Source organism: Hyla sarda, chromosome 9 (genome assembly GCF_029499605.1).
Source record: "Hyla sarda isolate aHylSar1 chromosome 9, aHylSar1.hap1, whole genome shotgun sequence".
Classification (NCBI taxonomy): Eukaryota; Metazoa; Chordata; class Amphibia; order Anura; family Hylidae; genus Hyla; species Hyla sarda.
The window spans coordinates 166,616,974-166,638,956 of record NC_079197.1 but is presented as its reverse complement, the minus strand read 5'-3'; the positions used below and the strand labels follow the sequence as shown (position 1 = coordinate 166,638,956).

General features: G+C 42.3%; 2 protein-coding genes across 6 annotated transcripts in view; both read left to right on the top strand.

The window, feature by feature from the left end:
- Positions 1–1,145: 1,145 nt before the first annotated feature.
- On the top strand, positions 1,146–2,084 carry LOC130292011 (olfactory receptor 6C74-like). The gene has a single exon (XM_056541442.1). It carries the CDS (start codon positions 1,146–1,148, stop codon positions 2,082–2,084), a length of 939 nt encoding a protein of 312 aa, XP_056397417.1.
- A 6,828-nt stretch (positions 2,085–8,912) lies between these two features.
- The window catches only part of LOC130290956 (olfactory receptor 1019-like), a 30,918-nt gene continuing 17,847 nt past the window's right edge, over positions 8,913–21,983 (top strand). The window contains exons 1-4 of one of the 5 annotated variants that reach the window (XM_056539230.1): positions 8,952–9,325; positions 10,215–10,305; positions 10,520–10,584; positions 10,741–11,099. In XM_056539230.1, the coding sequence (XP_056395205.1) occupies positions 9,316–9,325; positions 10,215–10,305; positions 10,520–10,584; positions 10,741–10,853 (279 nt within the window). In that variant the 5' untranslated portion in view covers positions 8,952–9,315 and the 3' untranslated portion in view covers positions 10,854–11,099. Of the gene's footprint in view, positions 9,326–9,439; positions 9,749–10,076; positions 10,133–10,214; positions 10,306–10,519; positions 10,585–10,740; positions 11,100–21,983 lie in introns of those variants that run through there. The other 4 variants (XM_056539228.1, XM_056539227.1, XM_056539224.1 and 1 more) reach the window with 4 other exon arrangements.

The window sequence follows — 21,983 nt, the reverse complement described above, 5'->3', positions numbered from 1 at the left end:
CTTCCAAACTAAACATAACAGTGTGTTTATTTGTTTTTGTTTTTTTCGATTTGTAGAACATTTTACCAGAAGATTTGTGAAATAGCCAGGTGGTCACAAATATTTTCCTTAATGATCAGACTTTGTGTCAATTTAATAGACATTTTGTGTACATTTCCAATTTCTTCTCTTAAACAGAAACAGCTTTTGCCAATTAACTCCTGGAGAAGTCATTAAAACAGAGGTTCACTTACTTTTCCCCTGCACTGTGTATGTTTACTCAAAGTGCTCAATAAAACACAAGAACGGTACAACTGTTTGTATATTCTTTGTTTGTTAGCTTGTGCTTCTATATAATTTTAGCTTATACTGTATTATATATTAATTTAATTTCTTCATCTTATTGTATATTATATATTAATTTCATTACTTTATTATATTCATTTTTGCATGCAGCATTTGATTAAATTACCATTTTTATATAATTGTGTGAAATCTGCACTAATGGCTTTATTAAAATATACTTTTCCTTTACAATTTTTGCAGTAAGTAACCAAAATTTGTCAACCATACAATTCCCAAGAGTTATTGTGTATTATGTGTTATGTACTGTACAGTATACAGTGGTTTTGATATTTCTTACTGTGGTTAGTTCATGAGAACGGGAAAATGTTTTTTGATATTTGTTTTTGCAAAACAATTCCTTGTAGAAAACAAAAAATTACCATATTGGCATCAGTTTGCAAATCCTTTTGGAGAGTCCAGAAAGCCTAATGATGGGGTTCCTTGGGCCCATCAGAGAAAATGACTTTATGGAAACACCAGAACATTTACAGAACATCTACTCTTAATTCTGAAATCAACCCCAAGATAAGTTTAGAACTCCCTACAAGAGACTTACTCTACCAGAGGATCCATATGGGTCCATGTGGCCACAGTACTCACCATCCGCTGGTAGAGTAAGCCTCTTGTTGGCCAGTCTCACCATGGTGAATTTTATTAGGTCCAAGTATTTAGAATAGTACCTAATAGCCGGAAGTTACTTATTTTTCATAGAAGCTTTAGAGGGTAACTGTCCTGACATTGAAGTTTGGATGAAATTAAATCCAATAGAAAACACAAAACTACCCTATTTGTCTTTTGTTTTTAGATCCAAAAACTAGATTATGATTGATGACTCTTCAAATCAGACTATGGTGGCCTACTTTATTATTCAAGGCATATCAGATGTACCGGAGCTGCAACTTCCAATTTTCCTCCTTGTTCTCTTGATATATCTTGTAACTCTTGGTGGTAACATGACCATTCTCCTGCTGGTATGTTTAGATCATCGTCTCCACTCTCCCATGTACTTCTTCTTGGCCAACTTGTCTATTGTGGACATGTCTTCCTCAACTATCTCTCTACATAAGGTTCTCCTTATCTTCATCTCAGGGAATCGTGCAGTTTCCTTTAATGGTTGCATCCTCCATATATACTTCTTTGCCTCCATTACTGGTCATGAACTTTTTATCCTGTCAGTGATGAGTTATGACCGATATGTGGCCGTCTGTAACCCTTTGCGTTATCATTCAGTCATGACCAGAGGACTTTGCATTCTCTTGGCTTCTTGCTGTTGGATGTTGGGTTTCTTGCTGATTATTCCTCCAGTTGTTATTGTATCCGGCTTTACTTGTTATATTTCCAACCACATTGACCACTTTTTCTGTGACATTGGGTCCATCGCAAGGTTGACCTGCAGTGACACCTCAATACTGGAGATCCTGACCCTCACTGAGGGATTAATAGTTTCCACCCTCCTGCCCTTCTTTTTGACTTTTATACCCTACGTTTTCATCATTTCAGCCATAATAAAGATCCCAACGAGAACAGGGAGACGAAAGGCGTTCTACACATTCTCCTCACATCTGACAGTAGTGGTAATTCTCTATGTCATCCTGACCTGTCAGTACATATTACCGGTCACAGTGAATGCTACAGACAAAAAGTTTTTTGCACTTTTTAACACAGCTGCTGTACCAATGCTGAATCCACTGATCTACAGCCTAAAAAACAAAGACGTAAAGTCTGCTCTGAGAAGGTGGTTTATGAAGAGCAGAATCTAGATACCTATTCCACGAAATAGATGATCTGACCTTATGGATTGTACATATAAAAAGCACTATGAGAGGACAAAAGGGCGAACTATGACGAGGCCGTGTAAATGATGTATATTAGACCTTAGGTGTTTGCTTGTTTAACTTTGCATTACTTTTTTATTTGGACTGCAACTAGATAGATTTGATGTATATGCAGTTATCTCACCTTCTTGCTGCTATGTAAAGGGTATGAATACTTTTTGCTTTTATGCATTACAAATAAAAGAAATAAAATAATGTAGCCTTGAAAACAGTCTTGATTAGTGTTGGATAAGAGTAATGGTCCCCAACCCAGTCCTCAAGGCCCAGCAATGTTCCAGGTTTTTTCAGTTACTTTATTAGAATAGAAGAGGGAACAATCTAGGACTGTTGGTGGCCTTGAAGACTGGGTTGGAGACCTCTGAATTAGGGTACCTATGGTCATAGAAACATAGAATATGTCAGCAGATAAGAACCATTTGGCCCATCTAGTCTGCCCAATATTCTGAATCCTATCAATAGTCCCTGACCCTATCTTATATGAAGGATAGCCTTATACCTATCCCTATCTTATATGAAGGATAGCCTTATGCCTATCTCTATCTTATATGGAGAATAGCCTTCTGCCTATCTCTATATTATATGGAGAATAGCCTTATGCCTATCCCTATCTTATATGAAGGATAGCCTTATACCTATCCCTATCTTATATGAAGGATAGCATTATGCCTATCCCTATCTTATATGAAGGATAGCCTTATGCCTATCCCTATCTTATATGAAGGATAGCCTTATGCCCATCCCATGCATGCTTAAACTCCTTCACTGTATTTGCAGCGACCACTTCTGCAGGAAGGCCATTCCATGCATCCACTACTCTCTCAGTAAAGTTATACTTCCTGATATTACTGCACAAACCTTTCCCCTCTAATTTAAAACTATGTCCTCTTGTGTTAGTTTTTCTTCTTTTAACCCCTTAAGGACCCAGCCAATTTTCAGTGTAGGACCCAGCCATTTTTTCCACTCTAGTTTGTGAGAGCTCTCATTGTCAAAAAACATTTTCTTCAAGGCGACACAGAGGATAATCCAGGCTCCGAAGATCTAACTGGTACGTCTGTACCACACTACAAATTTTTTTATTCCACAGGGACCTCCTCACTTCCACTGTCATCTACTTTCCAAGATCAATCTACTTTACTACTCTCATGGATTTACAAGATACGTCAGTTCCCAATTATGGAGATCCCTGTATAACAGAAACACGAAAAGCTTCTCCACTAGTAACTCGTTTTTTTACCCTGTGAATTCAAGAGCAGACTCCATGGACACATTTCAAACTAGAACTGGCGGAAGACTATGGAAGATCCGGTGATACACGAATGCTGGAGAACGTTGTTGACACGCTCCTTTCATGTGGGAAGGTGATGAGCGGGGGAGTCCCAGCAGTTGGACCACCTGTGCATAGACACTTATCCTCTATCCTTTACATAGGGGATAAATTGTCCTATACCACAGTACTCCTTTAAGTATGCAGTTCCTATACCGATACGTTTCCCCATTGTTATGTGCTATTCCTGTCTTTAGGGCAGCAAGGGGGCAGAGGGAATAAAGGAAAACCTGACTGCAGGATCAGAATGTACACAGCCTGAAACAATGGAGATACATAGGTCTACATGGGTGCTGCATACACACAATTTTTGGAGATAACCTCAGAGTTGTTTTTATTTATTGCCTTTTCTTCCGACACTGTCATTGTATCAGCTGAGCTGAGGATCCAATCCAGCAAAGGAAGCCAGACATGACATGTATTTCATCTTCTTCCATCCAGTGTTGTTATCCACTTTACATACAGTATAAAGGTAGAAAAAAAAATTAGTGGTGTACTCACCTGGTTATGTTACACTTTGGGCATGACACCAGTATACACATGTACAGTGACTCCTCGACCTACGATGGCCCCGACATACGATACTTTCAACATGCGATGGCCTCTCAAAGGCCATCGCATGTTGAAGGCAGCATCAACATACGATGCTTTTGTATGTCGGGGCCATCACATAAACGGCTATCCGGCAGCGCAGACTGCCTCAGCTGCCACCGGATAGCCGTTTACGGTGCCCCGTGTGGTCCGCTGACGATCGCTTACCTGTCCTCGGGGCTCCGGCACGTCCTCTTCGGGATCCACTGCATCGTCGGCGCTCTCCATCGTCGTCATCACGTCGCTGCGCACGCCGTCCCGTCATCCAATAGGAGCAGCGTGCGTAACGACGTGACGGCGGCGACGGAGAGCGCGGATGCCGGGGAAGCAGAGGCCTTGCCAGAGCGCGGCGACAGCGATGAACGGCGACATCCAGGGCATCGGTGATGAGCGGTGACATCCGGAGCGGTGGGGAAAGGTGAGTACAACTTATTCTACCAGTGGTCTTCAACCTGCGGACCTCCAGGTGTTGCAAAACTACAACTCCCAGCATGCTTGGTGTTGTAGTTTTGCAACATCTGGAGGTCCGCAGGTTGTAGATCACTGTCCTCTACTTTACATTGCACGGATCCCTCAACATGCGATGGTTTCAACAAACGATGGTCCATTTGGAACGGATTGCCATTGTATGTTGAGGGACCACTGTATATCATACAATTCTCGTAGTTGGGGGCAGCTTACATCCCATACCGGGGTCAAGAGAAGGAGTGACCTATGTAGGGGCATAACCTGTAGCTTCTGGGCCCCAATGCCCCAATCAACGGGTGGCAGAAAGTTAAACAGATTTGTAAATTACTTCTATAAAAAAATCTTAATCCTTCCAGTACTTATTAGCTGCTGAATACTAGAGAGTAAATTCTTTTCATTTTAGGAACTGTCCAGAGAAGCATATGTTTGCTATAGGGATTTTCTGCTACTCTGGACAGTTCTTAAAATGGACAGAGATGTCAGCAGAGAGCACTGTGGTCATGATGTCAGAAGAGAGCTCTGTGTTCCAAGAAGAAAATAATTTCCTCTATAGTATTCAGCAGCTAATACATACTGGAAGGATTAAGATTTTTTTAACAGAAGTAATTTACAAATCTGTTTAACTTTCTGGCACCAGTTACATAGTTAGTACGGTCGAAAAAAGACATATGTCCATCAGTTGATAAAAAAAAAAAAAAAAGTTTTCCACCGGAGTACCCCTTTAACCGTCACCAAGCTTTATATGGAAAATAATAAAATACTTTATTTTGACTATGCATTTCGAGAGGTGATACTCTCCTTGTGTGGTCCATTACAGGACTCTAAATGACACGGATATGGTTTTGACCTCTCGAAATATGTAGTCAAAATAACATTTTATATTATTTTTATATATGATGTCCAGTTACAATTAATGTTATTCACCCATTTGCTGCTTTACACATCTGTCTTTTTAGAGATCCTTGTGGTTCCTTCTTTTTGGCTCCTATGACATGTTGGCGGCAGATTGGCTTCTCATTATAAATTTTTATTGCGACTATCGGCAATTCGCGATATCGCAAATATTTTGAATATAGTGCTATATATTCGTAATGAGGAATATTCTTTTTTTCTTTTTGTTTTTTTTTCACATGCAAATTTGTATGCAAATTTTTGCATTGGATAAAAAAGTGATGGCTCCTGCTGCTCATCACTAGTAAAGATCAGCGAACAGAACCCGTAGAACTCTAGATCAGTCAGAACTTGGCTAAAAGTTTGGTTCAGCTAGAACTAGAACTTCCAGAAGTTTGGTTTGCCAGAACCTGCTAATATGAAATTAGCCACATGGCAGAAAGGAGAAGGAGGAAGGATCACATGACCTAAGGGAATCACATGATGCCCATAAAACAGCTCTCTTAGCCAATCAGGAGGCAGTATTGGGGTGATGTCAAAGCAACTATAAAACCCTATGCACGTAGTTTCAGCAGACATTTTAGAGATAGCAGGTGTTAGATGCATGAGAAAAAAGGAGAAAGTTATAGGGGTCAGAACAGGGCGCTGTTAAAGGGATATTCTGGCCAAAGACATCATATGCCCTATTATGAAAACCCCCAACTCCCCCCCCCCCCCCCCCGCACGTGATCTCCATGCAGGGCTGCGCTTTTGTACTACTTTTATAAAAAAAAAAAAACATTTTATAAACAAAATTTGTATGTTTACAGGGGTATTCCGGCAAAAGACATCTTATCCCCTATCCAAGGGATCTCCAGTCACAGAATCCTCCGTGTTTCCGGGACTGGAGACGTGATGTCATGCCACGCCTCCTCAGGATGTCACGCCACGCTGCCTCCATTCATGTCTATAGGAGGGGGCGTGACAGCGTCACGCCCCCTCCCATAGACATGAATGGAGGGGGCATGGTGTGATGTCATCAGGGGGTGTGGCATGAAGTCATGTCTCCAGTCCCGCAAACACAGAGGATTCCGAGACTGGAGATCCTTTGGATAGGGCATAAGATGTCTTTGGCCGGAATACCCCTGTAAACATACTCATTTTGTTTAAAAAAGTGTTTTGTTTTTCTTTTATAAAAGTAGTACAATAATAAAAAAAAGGTATGCGACCATGGGTATTATTTTAATCTTATTGACCCAAAGAATAAAGAGAACATTACTGCACTCCGTCATAACTAAACCTTGCAAAAGTTGCAAAATTGTTGTTTTCTTATCAATTTCCCAATATATAATATTTTTTTTTGTTGTGCCATACATTATAGGATACAATGACAGGTGTTATTACAAAGTACAATTGGTTGCACAAAAAACAAGCCCTCATATGGGTCTGTGAATGGAAAAATAAAAGCGTTATGGTTCTTAGGATGCGAGGAGGAAAAAACGGAAATGCAAAAATGAGATGAGCTGTGTCCTTAAAGGGCTACTCCGGCGCTCCAGCGTTCTGAACATTTTGTTTAAAATGCTCAGGGCAGGAGGCCGTGAACGGGACTTCACAGTCACGTCTATCATGGTGGCCCGGCCACGCCCCTCGTGACATCACACCACGTCCCCTCCATTCATGTCCAGGGAAGGGGCATATCGGCTGACACTCTCCCTCCCATAGACATGAATGGAGGGGGCATGGTGTGTCGTAACAAGGGTGCAAGGCCGTGACGTCACGACCACTGCCGTGGGAACCCAGCGTTTGTTTAGAACACTGGGTTCTGCGGGAGATCATGAGGGGCCCCAGCAGGGAGACCAGTGAGATCCTTTGGATTGGGGATAAGATGTCTAGCAGCTGAGTACCCCTTTAAATGGGTACTCCGGTGGAAAACAATTATTTTTTTTTTTTATGAACTGGTGCCAGAAAGTTAAACAGATTTGTAAATGACTTTTATTAAAATATCTTTACCCTTCCTGTACTTTTTAGCAGCTGTATGCTACAGAGGAAACTCTGTTCTTTTTTAATTTTCTTTTATCATGTCCACAATGCTCTCTGCTGACACCTGATGTCCGTATCAGGAACTGTCCAGAGCAGGAGAAAATCCCCATAGCAAACCTATGCTGCTCTGGACAGTTCCTGATATGGGCATCAGGTGTCAGCAGAGAGCACTGTGGGCAAGACAAAAAAGAAATTCAAAAAGAACAGAATTTCCTCTGTAGCATACAGCTGCTAAAAAGTACTGGAAGATTTTTTTTAAAAGAAGTCCTTTACAAATCTGTTTAACTTTCTGGCACCAGTTGACTTATAAAGATCTAAAAAAAAAAAAATTCCACTGGAGTACCCCTTTAAGGACTTAGGGACCACCTGTACGCCCTGAGTCCACTCCCGTTTTATAACGTGGGGCCATGCTGTGGCCCAGCAACATAGCGGGTAGGGCCCGGCCTCTATCAACGGCAAGGCAACGGCACCGGCACCCGTGGCTAATAGTGTGCGGCTCTGATCGCGGTGCCACATGCCATTAACCCTTTAGGAGTGGCGTTCAAAGTTGATTGCCGCATTTAAAGTTAAATTTTGCCGGTTAGCTCAGGGGGCTGTTCAGGATAGCCGCGGCATCCCGAACAGCTATAGGACTGCAGGAGGGTCCCCTTACCTGCCTCCTGGTGTCCGATTGCTGAATGACTGCTCAATGCCTGAGATCCAGGCATCAGCAGTCAAGCGGGAGAAACGTTGATCAATGGTTTACTATGAGAAACCAGTGATCAATGTAAAAGATCAGTGTGTGCAGTGTTATAGGTCCCTATGGGAGCTATAACACTGCAAAAAAAAAGTGAAAAAAAAGTGAATAAAGATCATTTAACCCCTTCCCAAATAAAAGATTGAATCACCCCCCATTTCCCATTTTAAAAAAAAACCCAGTGTAAATAAAAATAAACATGTGTGATATCGCCAGAAATGTCCGAATTATAAAAGTATATCATTAATTAACCCGCACAGTCAATGGCGTACTCGCAAAAAAAGTTTAAAAGAGTGTATTTTTGGTCACTTTTTATATCATGAAAAAATGAATAAAAAGCAATCAAAAAGTCCGATCAATACAAAAATAGTACCGCTAAAAACTTCAGATCATGGCGCAAAAAATTAGCCCTCATACTGCACCGTGCGTGGAAAAATAAAAAGTTATAGGGGTCAGAAAAGGACAATTTTAAACGTATAAATTTTCCTGCATGTAGTTATGATTTTTTTCAGAAGTACGACAAAATCAAACCTATATAAGTAGGGTAATTTTTGGGGGGTAAAATGACTGATGCCATCACAAAGTAGATTTGGTGGTGCAAAAAAAAAAAGCCATCATATGGATTTTTAGGTGCAAAATTGAAAAGGTTATGGATTTTTTAAAGGTAAGGAGCAAGAAACGAAAGTGCAAAAACGGAAAAACGCTCAGTCCTTAAGGGGTTAAAAGGGTTCTGGATGCAACAAAGGGCGAATCCAAAACAGGGCTTAATAGGGTATTAGTCAGTTTTATTGCGACAGAAATGGGATCCCCTTACTATGAATGAGGAATAAGGAGAACTTATTGATTAGAGATAAGCAGGTCACATTTCCTATGATCCGACATGAACCCATACGGGGATCAAACTGTAATTTTATAAATTCCCTTTCAGTTCTACACAAAAAATGCTACATTTTTAGGGCATTTTGCTCTATTAATCTCTCCAATGTAGTATAGTGGGGACATGAATACACAGGAGCGATGATGTCATCCTTGACCACAGAAGCGATGATGTCACAATGCTGTGCACCTACTGTACAGGCCGATCAGGGAAAAATCTCTTTGATAGAGAGTGAAGGCGAAAGAGAAAGATGGCTGTTCGTAAGTCCCAGAATTCCTTGTCCTATTTCTCATCTTCTGTTCGGTAAAGATGGCGCTCGCTGTATCTCCTGCTCAGGATTCCGCACTATAGGGGGAGATTTATCAAAACCTGTGCTGAGGAAAAGCTGCCCAGTTGCCCATAGCAACCAATCAGATTGCTTCTTTCGTTTTACAAAGGCCTTGTTAAAAATGAAAGAAGCGAGCTGATTGGTTGCTATGGGCAACTGCACCACTCTTCCTCTACACTGGTTTTGATAAATCTCCCCCTATGTTCTTGATCTTCCTTCTGTGACGCAAAGACTCATGAGAAATCATAGATAAAACTGTTGTCTGTACTTCCAGAAGAAATGTCCTAGAAAGACGGTTTTAATTCTGGTCTTTTTGGTGCCCCCCTAGTATAGAACTAATGGTAGAACATTACAGGTACCAAAATAGGAAAGTCTCTTTTTTCTGATAGTTTCCAAGATGCCCCATTTCCCTTTAAAGTGTCCCAGTGTCCGGAACACTTAGTTCTGAATGCTGGGTACGGGCTGTGGAGGTTGTGACGTCACATCGTGCCCCCTCAATGCAAGTCTATGGGAGGGGGCGTGACGTCCGTCACACCCCTCCCATAGACTTGCATTGAGGGGGTGTGACGTCATGAGGGGCATGGCCATGAGGTCACGACCCCCGCACCCAGCGTTCTGAGCTAAACGTTCCGGTCGCTCAGGCAGTGGAGTACCCCTTTAACAATCTTCTCCTCTCTTGGAAGCAGTTAGATTAGTAATAGGTGCCGGCGGCCTATGTAGGACCTGTCCCTTACAGAAGGTGAAGCTCCAGGACTTTCTTGTGTATAATATATCGGTAATTGGAATGAGATCATTTATACACAGTCATTTCTCTTCTACAGTTTCTGTTAAGGTGAAGATTATAATCACGGTTTGTATCCTGATGCTGGCGATCCTAGGGGCAATCGCTTATGGCGTCTACCGCTATATGAAGTAAGTGAATGATGTGTTCTACACAGGATACATTACTGTACTAGAAATCCTTCCACTCCACTCACCCTCTCTCTCACTCCTACTCCGGAGAGTAGAAGCCGCTGAGGGTCTATAGAACAGAGATCTCCCCCCTCTCCCCTCCCCCACACTTCTGTATCGCCTTCTATACCGTATTATTATTACACACTAATGTTTTATTATTCTCCCATTTTAGAAAGAAAAAGAAAAATCTAAATAAAGATGAGGAAGAACTAGAAGAAGTGGAAGTGTTTCTACCAGGTAAGAATAACGAAATATTCATAGAAACCACAGAGCCCAGTCTAGTAGAGTTGTACAGCCGGGGGACATGATGGGGATATAGATGGGGATGGACAATGCACAATAGCTATCAGCTGAGATGTCTTTAATCCGTATATAACTATTGTCATTTTACAGCTACGGACTCAACTCCAGAGCAGCACGTCCATGTTCTTTACGATACTAAGAAAATGGAGATCAAATGGCCGGAGACAAGGCTGGAGAAAATAAAAAAGTGGTTGACCTCCTAGACCCTACCCTACTCCCCAATTCCTGCTTCTACCCCTTTCCCCGATATATCTTCCCTCTCCTGAATACCTGCCCTAACCCCCATCCCTATAAAATTGCCTAAAAAAAATAAAAAAAAAATTAAATCCCCATAAAACATATATTGTACCATTGTGGATTTTTTGTACTTTACATGTCATATATTTGGTATAATCCTGTGTGCTTATCCTGTGCAGCTCCTTAGGCCACCATACTGTCCACTAGTATCACCCAAACATGGGACATTTATCCCTTCTTGGATTTGATATTACCGTATATACTCGAGTATAAGCCAAGTTTTTCAGCACGATTTTCCGTGCTGAACCCCCCCCCCCCCCCCCCCGGCTTATACTCGAGTTAACTCTCCGCCTGTCAATCCCTTATCAGTGGTCTTCAACCTGCGGACCATGCTGGGAGTTGTAGTTTTGAAACATCTGGAGGTCCGCAGGTTGAAGACCACTGCAGCCTTCGTCATCATCCAGACCCCCCCTTTAGTTTTCTACTCACCTCCCTTCGGTGGGAAGGAAGGGTGAGCTGGTCCGGGCCATCTATGCTGCACGGACCGTCCGATGGGGAGGGTTAGTCATTCCGGGCTGTCCATATTCACCGGGAGGCCCTCTTCTCTGCTCCGGGCCGGCCCTGGACTAGTGACGTTGCCTTGAGGACGACGCACAGGGATGTCCCTGCGCATGAACGTCCCTGTGCGTCGTTGTCAAGGTAACGTCACTTGTCCGGGGCTGGCCCGGAGCGGAGAAGAGGGCCTCCCGGTGAATATGGATGGCCCGACTATCCCTCCCCACTGGACGGTCCCTGCAGCATAGATGGCCCGGACCAGCTCACCCTTCCTTCCCACCAAGGGGAGGTGAGTAGAAAACTAAAGGGGGGTCTGGATGATGACAAAGGCCCGCGCAGTGGTCTTCAACCTGCGGGCCTCCAGATGTTTCAAAACTACAACTCCCAGCATGCCCGGACAGCCAATGGCTGTCCAGGCATGCTGGGAGTTGTAGTTTTGCAACATCTGGATGTCCGCAGGTTGAAGACCACTGATTGAAGGGATTGACAGGCGGTGATGATGAAGGGGGGGGGGGGTGATGATGACGTGGGGGTGATGATGACGGGAGTGTTAATGACGGGGGTCTGGATGATGACAGGTGGGAATGATATATTTCCCACCCTAGGCTTATAGTCGAGTCAATAACTTTTCCTGGGTTTTGGGGTGAAATTAGGGGCCTCGGCTTATATTCGGGTCAGCTTATACTCGAGAATATACGGTAATATAATGACAGCTTAGTATAAAGAAACAGTGAATGGGTGGGTGATAACCAAATTGGTTTTGCTGCACGGACCCTAATGAATAATAGTTGTATACAAGGAATAACATCCAGAAATCCTAAATCTTGACCGTCACCATGATCTTTCAGGAGGCCATTTTTTCACGGTGCTGCTAAGCGTCACTTAGAGCGTAGCGCCGTACATTTACAGTGCTGCGTTCCGTGATCACTGCATCTCCGGACGTGGTGATCGGGCTGGGATGGCTGCTGTTATCTAACAGCGGCCATCACAGTATATCGCCAAGGGGGGGTCCTGATCGCCGTTATTTGCCGATCAATTCTGCGGGGAGTTGAAGTTATGTGCATTCAGCTGTTGCATAACTACAATGCCCAGCATGCCTTTTGACTGTCCCTGCAAGCTGAGAGTTGTAGTTATGCAATAGCTAGTAAAGAAAGTGCTGCTAGTTATTGCGTAACTACAACTCCCAGAATGCACGGACAGCCAGAGGGCGTGAATGGAGTTGTAGTTATGTGCATTACGCAGTTGGATAACTACAATGCCCAGCTTGCCTTTTGACTGTCCATGCACGCTGAGAGTTGTAGTTATGCAGCAGCTGGAGGCTCACTTTTAGATAGAAGAAAAATGCTGAGAGTTGTAGTTATGCAACAGCTGGATGCACACAGGCGGGTTTACAGTAATTTCCTGCTCCGAGTTTGAGTGGCGGAAAATCCGCCGGGGCTCAAACTTGTAGCGTGAAACTGTAAAAGCACCAAACACTGCACTACACTATACTTACACGAAATAAAGGGTAAAGCTCTACGTATACACACACCCTTACATAGCCCCCTCCCCCAGCACTGTTTCCTAAATGGAGCCTCCTGCTGTTGCAAAACAAAAACTTCCAGCATGGCCGGACAGCCATTGAGGCACGGTGTTTGGAAAACACTGCCATAGGGTATGCAAATCCCTAATTTAGGCCTCAAATGTGCATGGCACTCTCTCACTCCAGAGCCCTGTCGCATTTCACGTCAACAGTTTAGGGCCACATATGGGGTATTTCCGTGTTCACAATTTAGTTTTTTCTTCTTTTACCCTGTATGAAAAGGAAAAGTTGTGGGCTACAAAATAAATTGTTCACGCTAACATGCTGGTATTGCCTCATACTTTATGTTTTCACAAGATGTAAAAGGAGAAAAAGACCCCCAAAATTTATAACGCAATTGCTCATGAGTACGTAAATTTGGGGGGATTCACCAGCATTTTAGTGTAAAAATTTAACATTTTCATTTCCACGGCCCACTGTTCCAAAATTGTGTCATACATCAGTGGGGTGTAAATGCTCACTGCACCCCTTATTACATTCCTGTAGGGGTGCAGTTTCCAAAATGGGGTCACAAGAGAGGGGTTCTACTGTCCTGGCACCATGGGGGCTGGAACAGCAGTGGAGAAGTGGATCCGCTGAACCTGTGTGGATGATGGTGTGGGTCATACCAGGGAGCGAAGTCTAAGGTGCCGCTGGTTTTCACCAGAGCCCTCCGCAAAGCGGGATGGACTTGCCAAGACAGGCAGCACCCAGGTCGTTACTCCTGATATGACTCGTTCACACAGGCTGCCGAGGTGAAGCGTGGCACAGGAAGGATAAGGCAAACTCAAAGTCTGAAAAGGCAATAGGTCAGGGCAGGTGGCACAGGAGCGTAATCAGGAATGTAGCTAGGAGGTCAGGGGGCAGGCAGCACAGGAGCAAGGTGAGGTCACAGAGCAAGTGGTCAGGTACACAGTAAGGCAGTACACAATGGGAATGCTTTCTCTAAGGCTAGTGGGCACAAAGATCCGGCAAGTGCTGACACTTACAGTGTCAGTGAGCTGCAGTAACCAATGGCCCTTTAAATAGCCAGCGCGTGGGCCCTAGAGGTCAGGTACACACACGCCGGCGACCTGAGACAGCGGAGGAAGCAGGAGGGGAGTAAGTCCTCCTGCTAAGCAGCCATAAAATATCATTATAAGTAGGATATACAAGTAAGCATCATCACTGTCATCCCACGATGCGAACCATGGCACCACTGGCAGAGGAGGATGGGGCAGGAGAGTGCTCGCGGCCAGGGTGTCTGGCTGGAGTGCTGGTTATAACAGGGGCTTTGTAAGTGTGACATGGCCCACAAAAACTATTCTGGCTAAATTCTCTCTCCAAAAGTCAAATAGCCCTTCTTCCCTTCTGAGCCATGTTGTGCGCCCACAGAGCAATTTATATCCACATATTGGGTAAAAATTTTGGGGGAGTTTTTTTTTTTTTTTTTTTGCTGTTCTGGCACCATGGGGCTTCCTAAATGTGACATGCCTCTACAAAAACCATTTCAGCAAAATTCTCTCTCAAAAATCCTAAAGTTTCTCCGTCCCTCCTGAGAGCTGCAGTACGCCCGCAAAGCACTTTACGTCCACATATTAGGTATTTATATACTAAGAAGAAATGGGGTTAATAATTTTGGGGGGCATTTTCTATTATTACTCTTTGTGAAAAGGAAAATTTGGGGTAAAACCAGCATTTTAGTGAAAATAATAAAAATTTTCATTTTGACGTCCCACTTTAACCCCTTAACGACGCAGGACGGAGTGATGACCGCATCATGCGCGGCAGGTCCCGGCTGTGGATCACAGCCAGGGACCCACCGGTAATGGCGGACACCCGCGATCCCGCGGATGTCCGCCATTAACCCCTCAGATGCCGTGATCAATACCGATCATGGCATCTGCAGCATCGCGGTCTCTTAACAGGATGATCTGATCGCCCGCAGCGCTGTCGCGGCGATCCGATCATCCAGCACAGCAGCCGGAGGTCCCCTCGCCTGCCTCCGCTGTCTTCCGGGAGTCTTCTGCTCTGATCTGCCGCAGACCGCAGACCAGAGCAGAAGATCATCGATAACCCTGATCAGTGCTATGTCCTATACATGAACAGGATTAGCAATCGAGTGATTGCTTTAAATGGTCCCCTATGGGGACTATTAAAGTGTAAAAATAAAAGTTAAAAGTAAAATGAAAAATTATGTGAAAAACCCCCTCCCCCCAATAAAAACGTAAATTGTCCCATTTTTCCCTATTTTACCCCCAAAAAGTGTAAAAACATTATTTTATATACATATTTGGTATTTCCGCGTGCGTAAATATCCGAACTATTAAAATAAAATGTAAATGATCCCGTACGGTGAACGGCGTGAACGTAAAAAAAAAAAGTCCAAAATAGCTGCTTTTTTATAACATTTTATTCAAAAAAAAATTTATAAAAAATTGAATAAAAGTTTTGTATAAGCAAATATGGTATTAATAAAAAGTACAGATCACGGCGCAAAAAATGAGCCCTCATACCACCGCTTATACGGAAAAATGAAAAAGTTATAGGTCTTCAAAATAGGTGGATTTTAAACGTACTAATTGGGTTAAAAAGTTTGCGATTTTTTTAAGCGCATCAGTAATAGAAAAGTGTATAATCATGGGTATAATTTTAATCGTATTGACCCAGAGAATAAAAAAACACATGTCATTTTTACCATAAATTGTACGGCGGGAAAACAAAACCTTCCAAAATTTGCTAAATTGCGGTTTTTCTTTTTAATTTCCCCACACAAATAGTATTTTTTTGGTTGCGCCATACATTTTATGGTAAAGTGAGTGATGGCATTACAACGGACAACTGTTTGCGCAAAAAACAAGCCCTCATACTAGTCTGTGGATAAAAATATAAAAGAAGGGGAGGAGGAAAAAACGAAAATGTAAAAATAAAATTGTCTTAGTCCTTAAGGTCCAAATGGGCTGAGTCCTTAACCCCTTAAGGACCGGAGGTTTTTCCGTTTTTGCATTTTCGTTTTTTGCTCCTTGCCTTTAAAAAATCATAACTCTTTCAAATTTACACCTAAAAATCCATATGATGGCTTATTTTTTGCGCCACCAATTCTACTTTGTAATGACGTCAGTCATTTTGCCCAAAAATCTATGGTGAAGCGGGAAAAAAAATCATTGTGCGACAAAATTTTAAAAAAAACGCTGTTTTGTAACTTTTGGGGGCTTCCGTTTCTACGTAGTACATTTTTCGGTAAAAATGACACCTGATATGTATTCTGTAGGTCCATACGATTAAAATGATACCCTACTTATATAGGTTTGATTTTGTCGGACTTCTGGAAAAAATCATAACTACATGCAGGAAAATTAATACGTTTAAAATTGTCATCTTCTGACCCCTATAACTTTTTTATTTTTCCGTGTATGGGGCGGTATGAGGGCTCATTTTTTGCGCCGTGATCTGAAGTTTTTAACGGTACCATTTTTGCATTGATAGGACTTATTGATCGCTTTTTATTCATTTTTTCATGATATAAAAAGTGACCAAAAATGCACTATTTTGGACTTTGGAATTTTTTTGCGCGCACGCCATTGACCGTGCGGTTTAATTAACGATATATTTTTATAATTCGGACATTTCCGCACGCGGCGATACCATTTATGTTTATTTTTATTTTTATTTACACTGTGTTTTTTCTTTTATGGGAAAAGGGGGGTGATTCAAACTTTTAATAGGGAAGGGGTTAAATGATGTTTATTCACTTTTTTTTTGCACTTTTTTTTTGCAGTGTTATAGGTCCCATAGGGACCTATAACACTGCACACACTGATCTTTTACATTGATCACTGGTTTCTCATAAGAAACCAGTGATCGATGATTCTGCCGCATGACTGCTCATGCCTGGATCTCAGGCACTGAGCAGTCATTCGGCGATCGGACAGCGAGGAGGCAGGTAGGGGCCCTCCCGCTGTCCTGTCAGCTGTTCGGGATGCCGCGATTTCACCGCGGCTATCCCGAACAGCCCACTGAGCTAGCCGGCATGCTTTCGGTTTCACTTTAGACGCGGCGTTCAACTTTGAACGCCGCGTCTAAAGGGTTAATAGCGCGCGGCACAGCGATCAATGCCGCGCGCTATTAGCCACGGGTCCCGGCCGTTGTTAGAGGCCGGGCCCGACCCGCTATGACGCGGGGCCACGCCGTGGCCCCGCGTTATAGATCGGGAGTGGACACATGACGTTCCAGTACGTCATGTGTCCTTAAGGGGTTAAGGGGTTAACGAAAGTTTGTTAATCACTTGTAAGGTGTTAAGGCTCACTGTACCCCTTGTTACGTTCCTTGAGGGGTTTAGTTTCCCAAACAGTGTGCTATGTGTTTTTTTTTTTTTTTTTTTGCTGTTCTGGCACCATGGGGGCTTCCTAAATGCGACATGTCCCCAAAAAACGATTTCAGCAAAATTCGCTCTTGAAAGCCCAATGTCGCTCTTTCCCTTCTGAGCATTGTAGTGCGCCTACAGAGCACCTTACATCCACATATAAGGTATTTACATACTCGAAAGAAATTGGGTTACCAATTTTGGGGGGCTTTTTCTCCTTTCACTCCTTGTAAAAATGAACAAAATGCTATCTTGCTATTCTTGTGAAACACCTAAAGGGTTAACAAACTTTCTGAATGTCATTTTGAATACTATGAGGGTGCAGTTTCTATAATGGTGTTATTTATGGGGGATTTTTTTTACAGAAAGGCCACTCAAATTCACTTCAAACTGAACTGGTCCCTGATGCCAACATAAAGTAGACATATTGTATATGTGAATCAATATATAATTTATTTGGCATGTCCATTTCCCTTAGAAGCAGAGAGTTTCAAAGTTAGAAAAATTCAAAATTTTCTAAATGTTCATGAAATTTTGAATTTTTCACCAAGAAATGATCGAAAATTTACCACCATCTTAAAGTAGAATATGTCAAGAAAAAACAATCTCGGAATCAAATTAATAAGTAAAAGTATCCCAGAGAAATTAAAGGGGTACTCCGATGGAAAACATTTTTTTTTAAATCAACTGGTGCCAGAAAGTTAAACAGATTTGTAAATTATTTCTATTAAAAAAATCTTTACCCTTCCAGTACTTATTAGCAGCTGTATACTACAGAGGGAATTCTTTTCTTTTTGAATCTCTTTCTTGTCTTGTCCACAGTGCTCTCTGCTGACACCTGATGCTCGTATCAGGAACTGTCCAGAGCAGGAGAAAATCCCCATAGCAAACCTATGCTGCTCTGAACAGTTCCTGATACGGGCATCAGGTGTCAGCAGAGAGCACGGCCGGAGAATCCCTACCTGCCTTTGGCTTATCTAATCAGCACTCCAATACTCCTTAGCAGCCTGCATTTATGGAGCGCCGATAACACTGATCAACGGTAAAATGAAGAAAAGCAAGATTTTAGGGTTATTTTAGTAAAATGGTAAATTAGAAAAAAAAAATCACTGAAAATTGTTAAGAAAATATGTTTAATATAGAAATCTGATTTACACAATAGGACATTTCCTGATGACACATTCCCTATAAATTTAATAAAGGTGTAATACATTTGATGTAGACATCTCTATATCCCCTGAATATCGACCTTGGAATTAATTGTTTGTATCATTAGAAACAATGATATCTCTCCTGGGTGAAGGAAACGGTTATTTCTAGGGAACGTTTATTGACATGTTTATGTTTTCCTGATATTTCATTACTGCGAGGACCCGAGGGGCCCGTACAGGTCTGACACAACCATCCTCAGAGATCAATTATATAGTAGATGTACTGTGTATAAATCTTATTGTATATATAGGACAGGTGTCCGGAGGAGTCGGGATTCAATAACCGGTGGATTGATCCATTCTATAGAGTATAAGACTATAATCTGGTAGTGCAGGACTTATAGAACAGGCAATAATATATAATAATAACAATAATATAGTAATAATATTAAGCAGAATAATTGCATTTCTCTATAGTTTATTAGAGGATTTGTAATAGAGATGCGGTCTTTGTGCTCTGATGTCTGGATCTCCTGGCTTTGTGGGTTTCATGGGACTTTCTATAGGACATTAAGGACTTGAAGAATCAGCTGTGACCAGAACGGAGCCAAAGAAGTGGACAAGGCCGAGCAGGTAACGGAGGTAAATCCTGTCTTCTGATCCTTGCTGTAACATACGTATTATTGATGTATGACATCCTCCAAGGCAGTGTTTCCCAACCAGAGTACCTCCAGATTTGCAACCGCTGAGGAGCAACAGGTTGGGGATCAGACTAAGATCTACTACATTTTTTCAGACATAGTAAATAGAACAGTTACTTGTTTGGTTGATCACGACAAGACAAAGATCTTGGGCCCCAATGAAGAATATACAAACTGCCCCCTCCCCCATCATGTCCTATTAGTCCTATTAGTAAAACTAATGCCATCTGATGTGGCAAATGGGCCATTATACGCCTGTAGACACTAGGTTCTAAGTGTAACTGGTATCTCTGCACCCTCTGTAGTTATGTCCCTGATTATATAGGGGAAAATATACAGTAAATTAGAGCACCACTGGCAACCTTCATGCATTAGGACCCATGCTAACGGCTACCTCTGCACCCCTACAGTTATGCTCCTGATTATATAGGGACAAATTATATCAGATATATACATAATACTGATGTAGTCTTTATAGGCCAGGACTAGGATTAAGGTTTTAAGAAGCAGTCATTCTTACCATGCATTGGTATGTATGTGCAAAGTCAGGGAGAAAATACAGCAATCCAAGAGAAGTCCCATCAAATGTTTCTTTAATTGAAGATCCAATTCAATTAAAGATCATAAAATTGCTTGACATGTTTCAGGAGGAAACCCTTAGTCATATGCTTTACTCCCGAAATGTGTCAAGTTATTTTTGGAAATGTGACGGCTGTATTATGCTGCATGTTTTTGTGATCGCTGGATTTCCTTCTTGACTTTGCACATAGGAACTGCTGCACCTGCAACTGATTCGTGTGCTTCCTAGGAAGGAATAGGGCTGGTTAGCTGACGAGCATTTTTCTTTGGCAGATAGAGGCAGGGTAGCAAATGCAATAAAATAGAGAATGGGGGGACAACCTTCTCTCAATATTTAAGGATTCTAGCTCTAGGACCACCCAAGAATGCATGATATCAACATTTTATGGCATGGGACAAGGGCATTATGGATGTTAAATCTGTTTTATTAAGCGTGTGTGTCTGAACTTCATAGCTTCAAAACTTTTCATTATCTTTTATTATTTCATTATTTTATAGAAATGAGAGAAGACTTTCGATCTGAATTTAGGAACATGACACTTAAATTTAGTACCATTTTTTTTTACAAAGACTTAAAGGTGTATTTCCATGTCCTTAGTCATGTCTCTATTAGTGTTGCTTGCGAATATTCGCAATTTGAATTTTATTCGCGAATATCGCATATTCGCGAATTTGCGAATATTCGCGAATATAGCGCTATATATTCGTAATTACGAATATTCGTTTTTTTTTCACAGCACACATCACAGTGATCATCCCTCTCTGCTTCCAGCTTATGTGGTGTAAAGAAGGCTCTAATACTACTGTGTGAGACCGGTGTGCGAATTTTCGCATATGCGAAACTTTGCATATGCTAATTTTCGCATATGCGAATTTTCGCTTATGCTATTTTTTTATATGTAAATTTTCGCGCACGTGAATATGCGCATATGCGAAAATAAAACGAGATTATTACGAATATGCGAATATTCGCAAATATTCGTCCATATATTCGCGAATATTCGCGAATTCGAATATGGCCTATGCCGCTCAACACTAGTCTCTATGTGTGAAGCATGGCAGCATAAACAGGTTTCCAATTAGCTTCCTTTAGGATATTTGCCTGGTTCTGTAGCTATCTCTTTTTATCTCTCCCACTGGTTGACACCTGGTTGTCTAGGATTCTGACCACCACTCTGCTTTGAAAGCAGTAGTGATATCTCTTCTTGGCCGGAACGTTTGAGCTCACATCAGGCTCCCTGCTCAGGCTAATCTGAACTCATTTATCATGTTGAGAGCTATCAGACATAGAAGCAAATGCCTGTGACCTCAAGCCATCCACCAGCAACCCCAGGAGTATGAGCAGACAGAAGCAGCAGAGAGAGAGGTAATCAACCACATGAGAATAGCCCCTTAAATTCAGCTCTTTACCACATTAGTGGTATTTCGGTATCACTATGTCAGCCTGGTCTGAAAAACTGTAGAATTAAAATTAATTAGTTAAGGCATTTGTAGATTGTAGATTTCCACTATATGCAAAGTTGTCAGACAGGTCAAAGTTGTCAGACAGGTCTTGTTGCCTATAGTGACCACTTTGATAGTTTTTCCCACCATCACTGATTGGTGGAAGGTCCAACTTCTTGGCCCCCCATTGATCCTTTGAACGAATCGCCCTATTCTAGTGAACACGAACTAAAGGGAAGTTTGATGGTAAGCTCATTGTTAGTTTTTATGACAATAGGAAACGGAATTAAAGGGATTGTCACAACTGATAAAATTCTCAAAAAAAAAAAAATGAAGACAACTGTAACATCTGGTGGTGTGGATCCACTATACCTGTTATGGACTATGGCATGAGTAATACCAGGGAGCAGAGTCTAAGGAGCCACTGGTTTTCACCAGAGCCCCCCGCAAAGCGGGATGAACTTTCCGCCGCAGGATGCTCCCAGGTCGCTACCCCTGGCATGACTCGTCCACAAAGGCTGCTGAGGAGATGCGTGGCACAGAAGGAATGAGACGGAGTCATAGTGAGGGACAGGAAGGAGGTCAGGGCTGGCAGCACTGTAGCAAGGTCAGGTCACGTAGCAAGAGGTCAGAGGGCAGGCAGCACAGGAGCAGGGACAGGATATGTAGCAATGGGGTCAGATACACGGTAAGGCAAGACACGAACAGAACACTTTCTCTTAGGCTGAATGGCACAAGGATCCGGCAGGAGTCAAGAGAAAGTG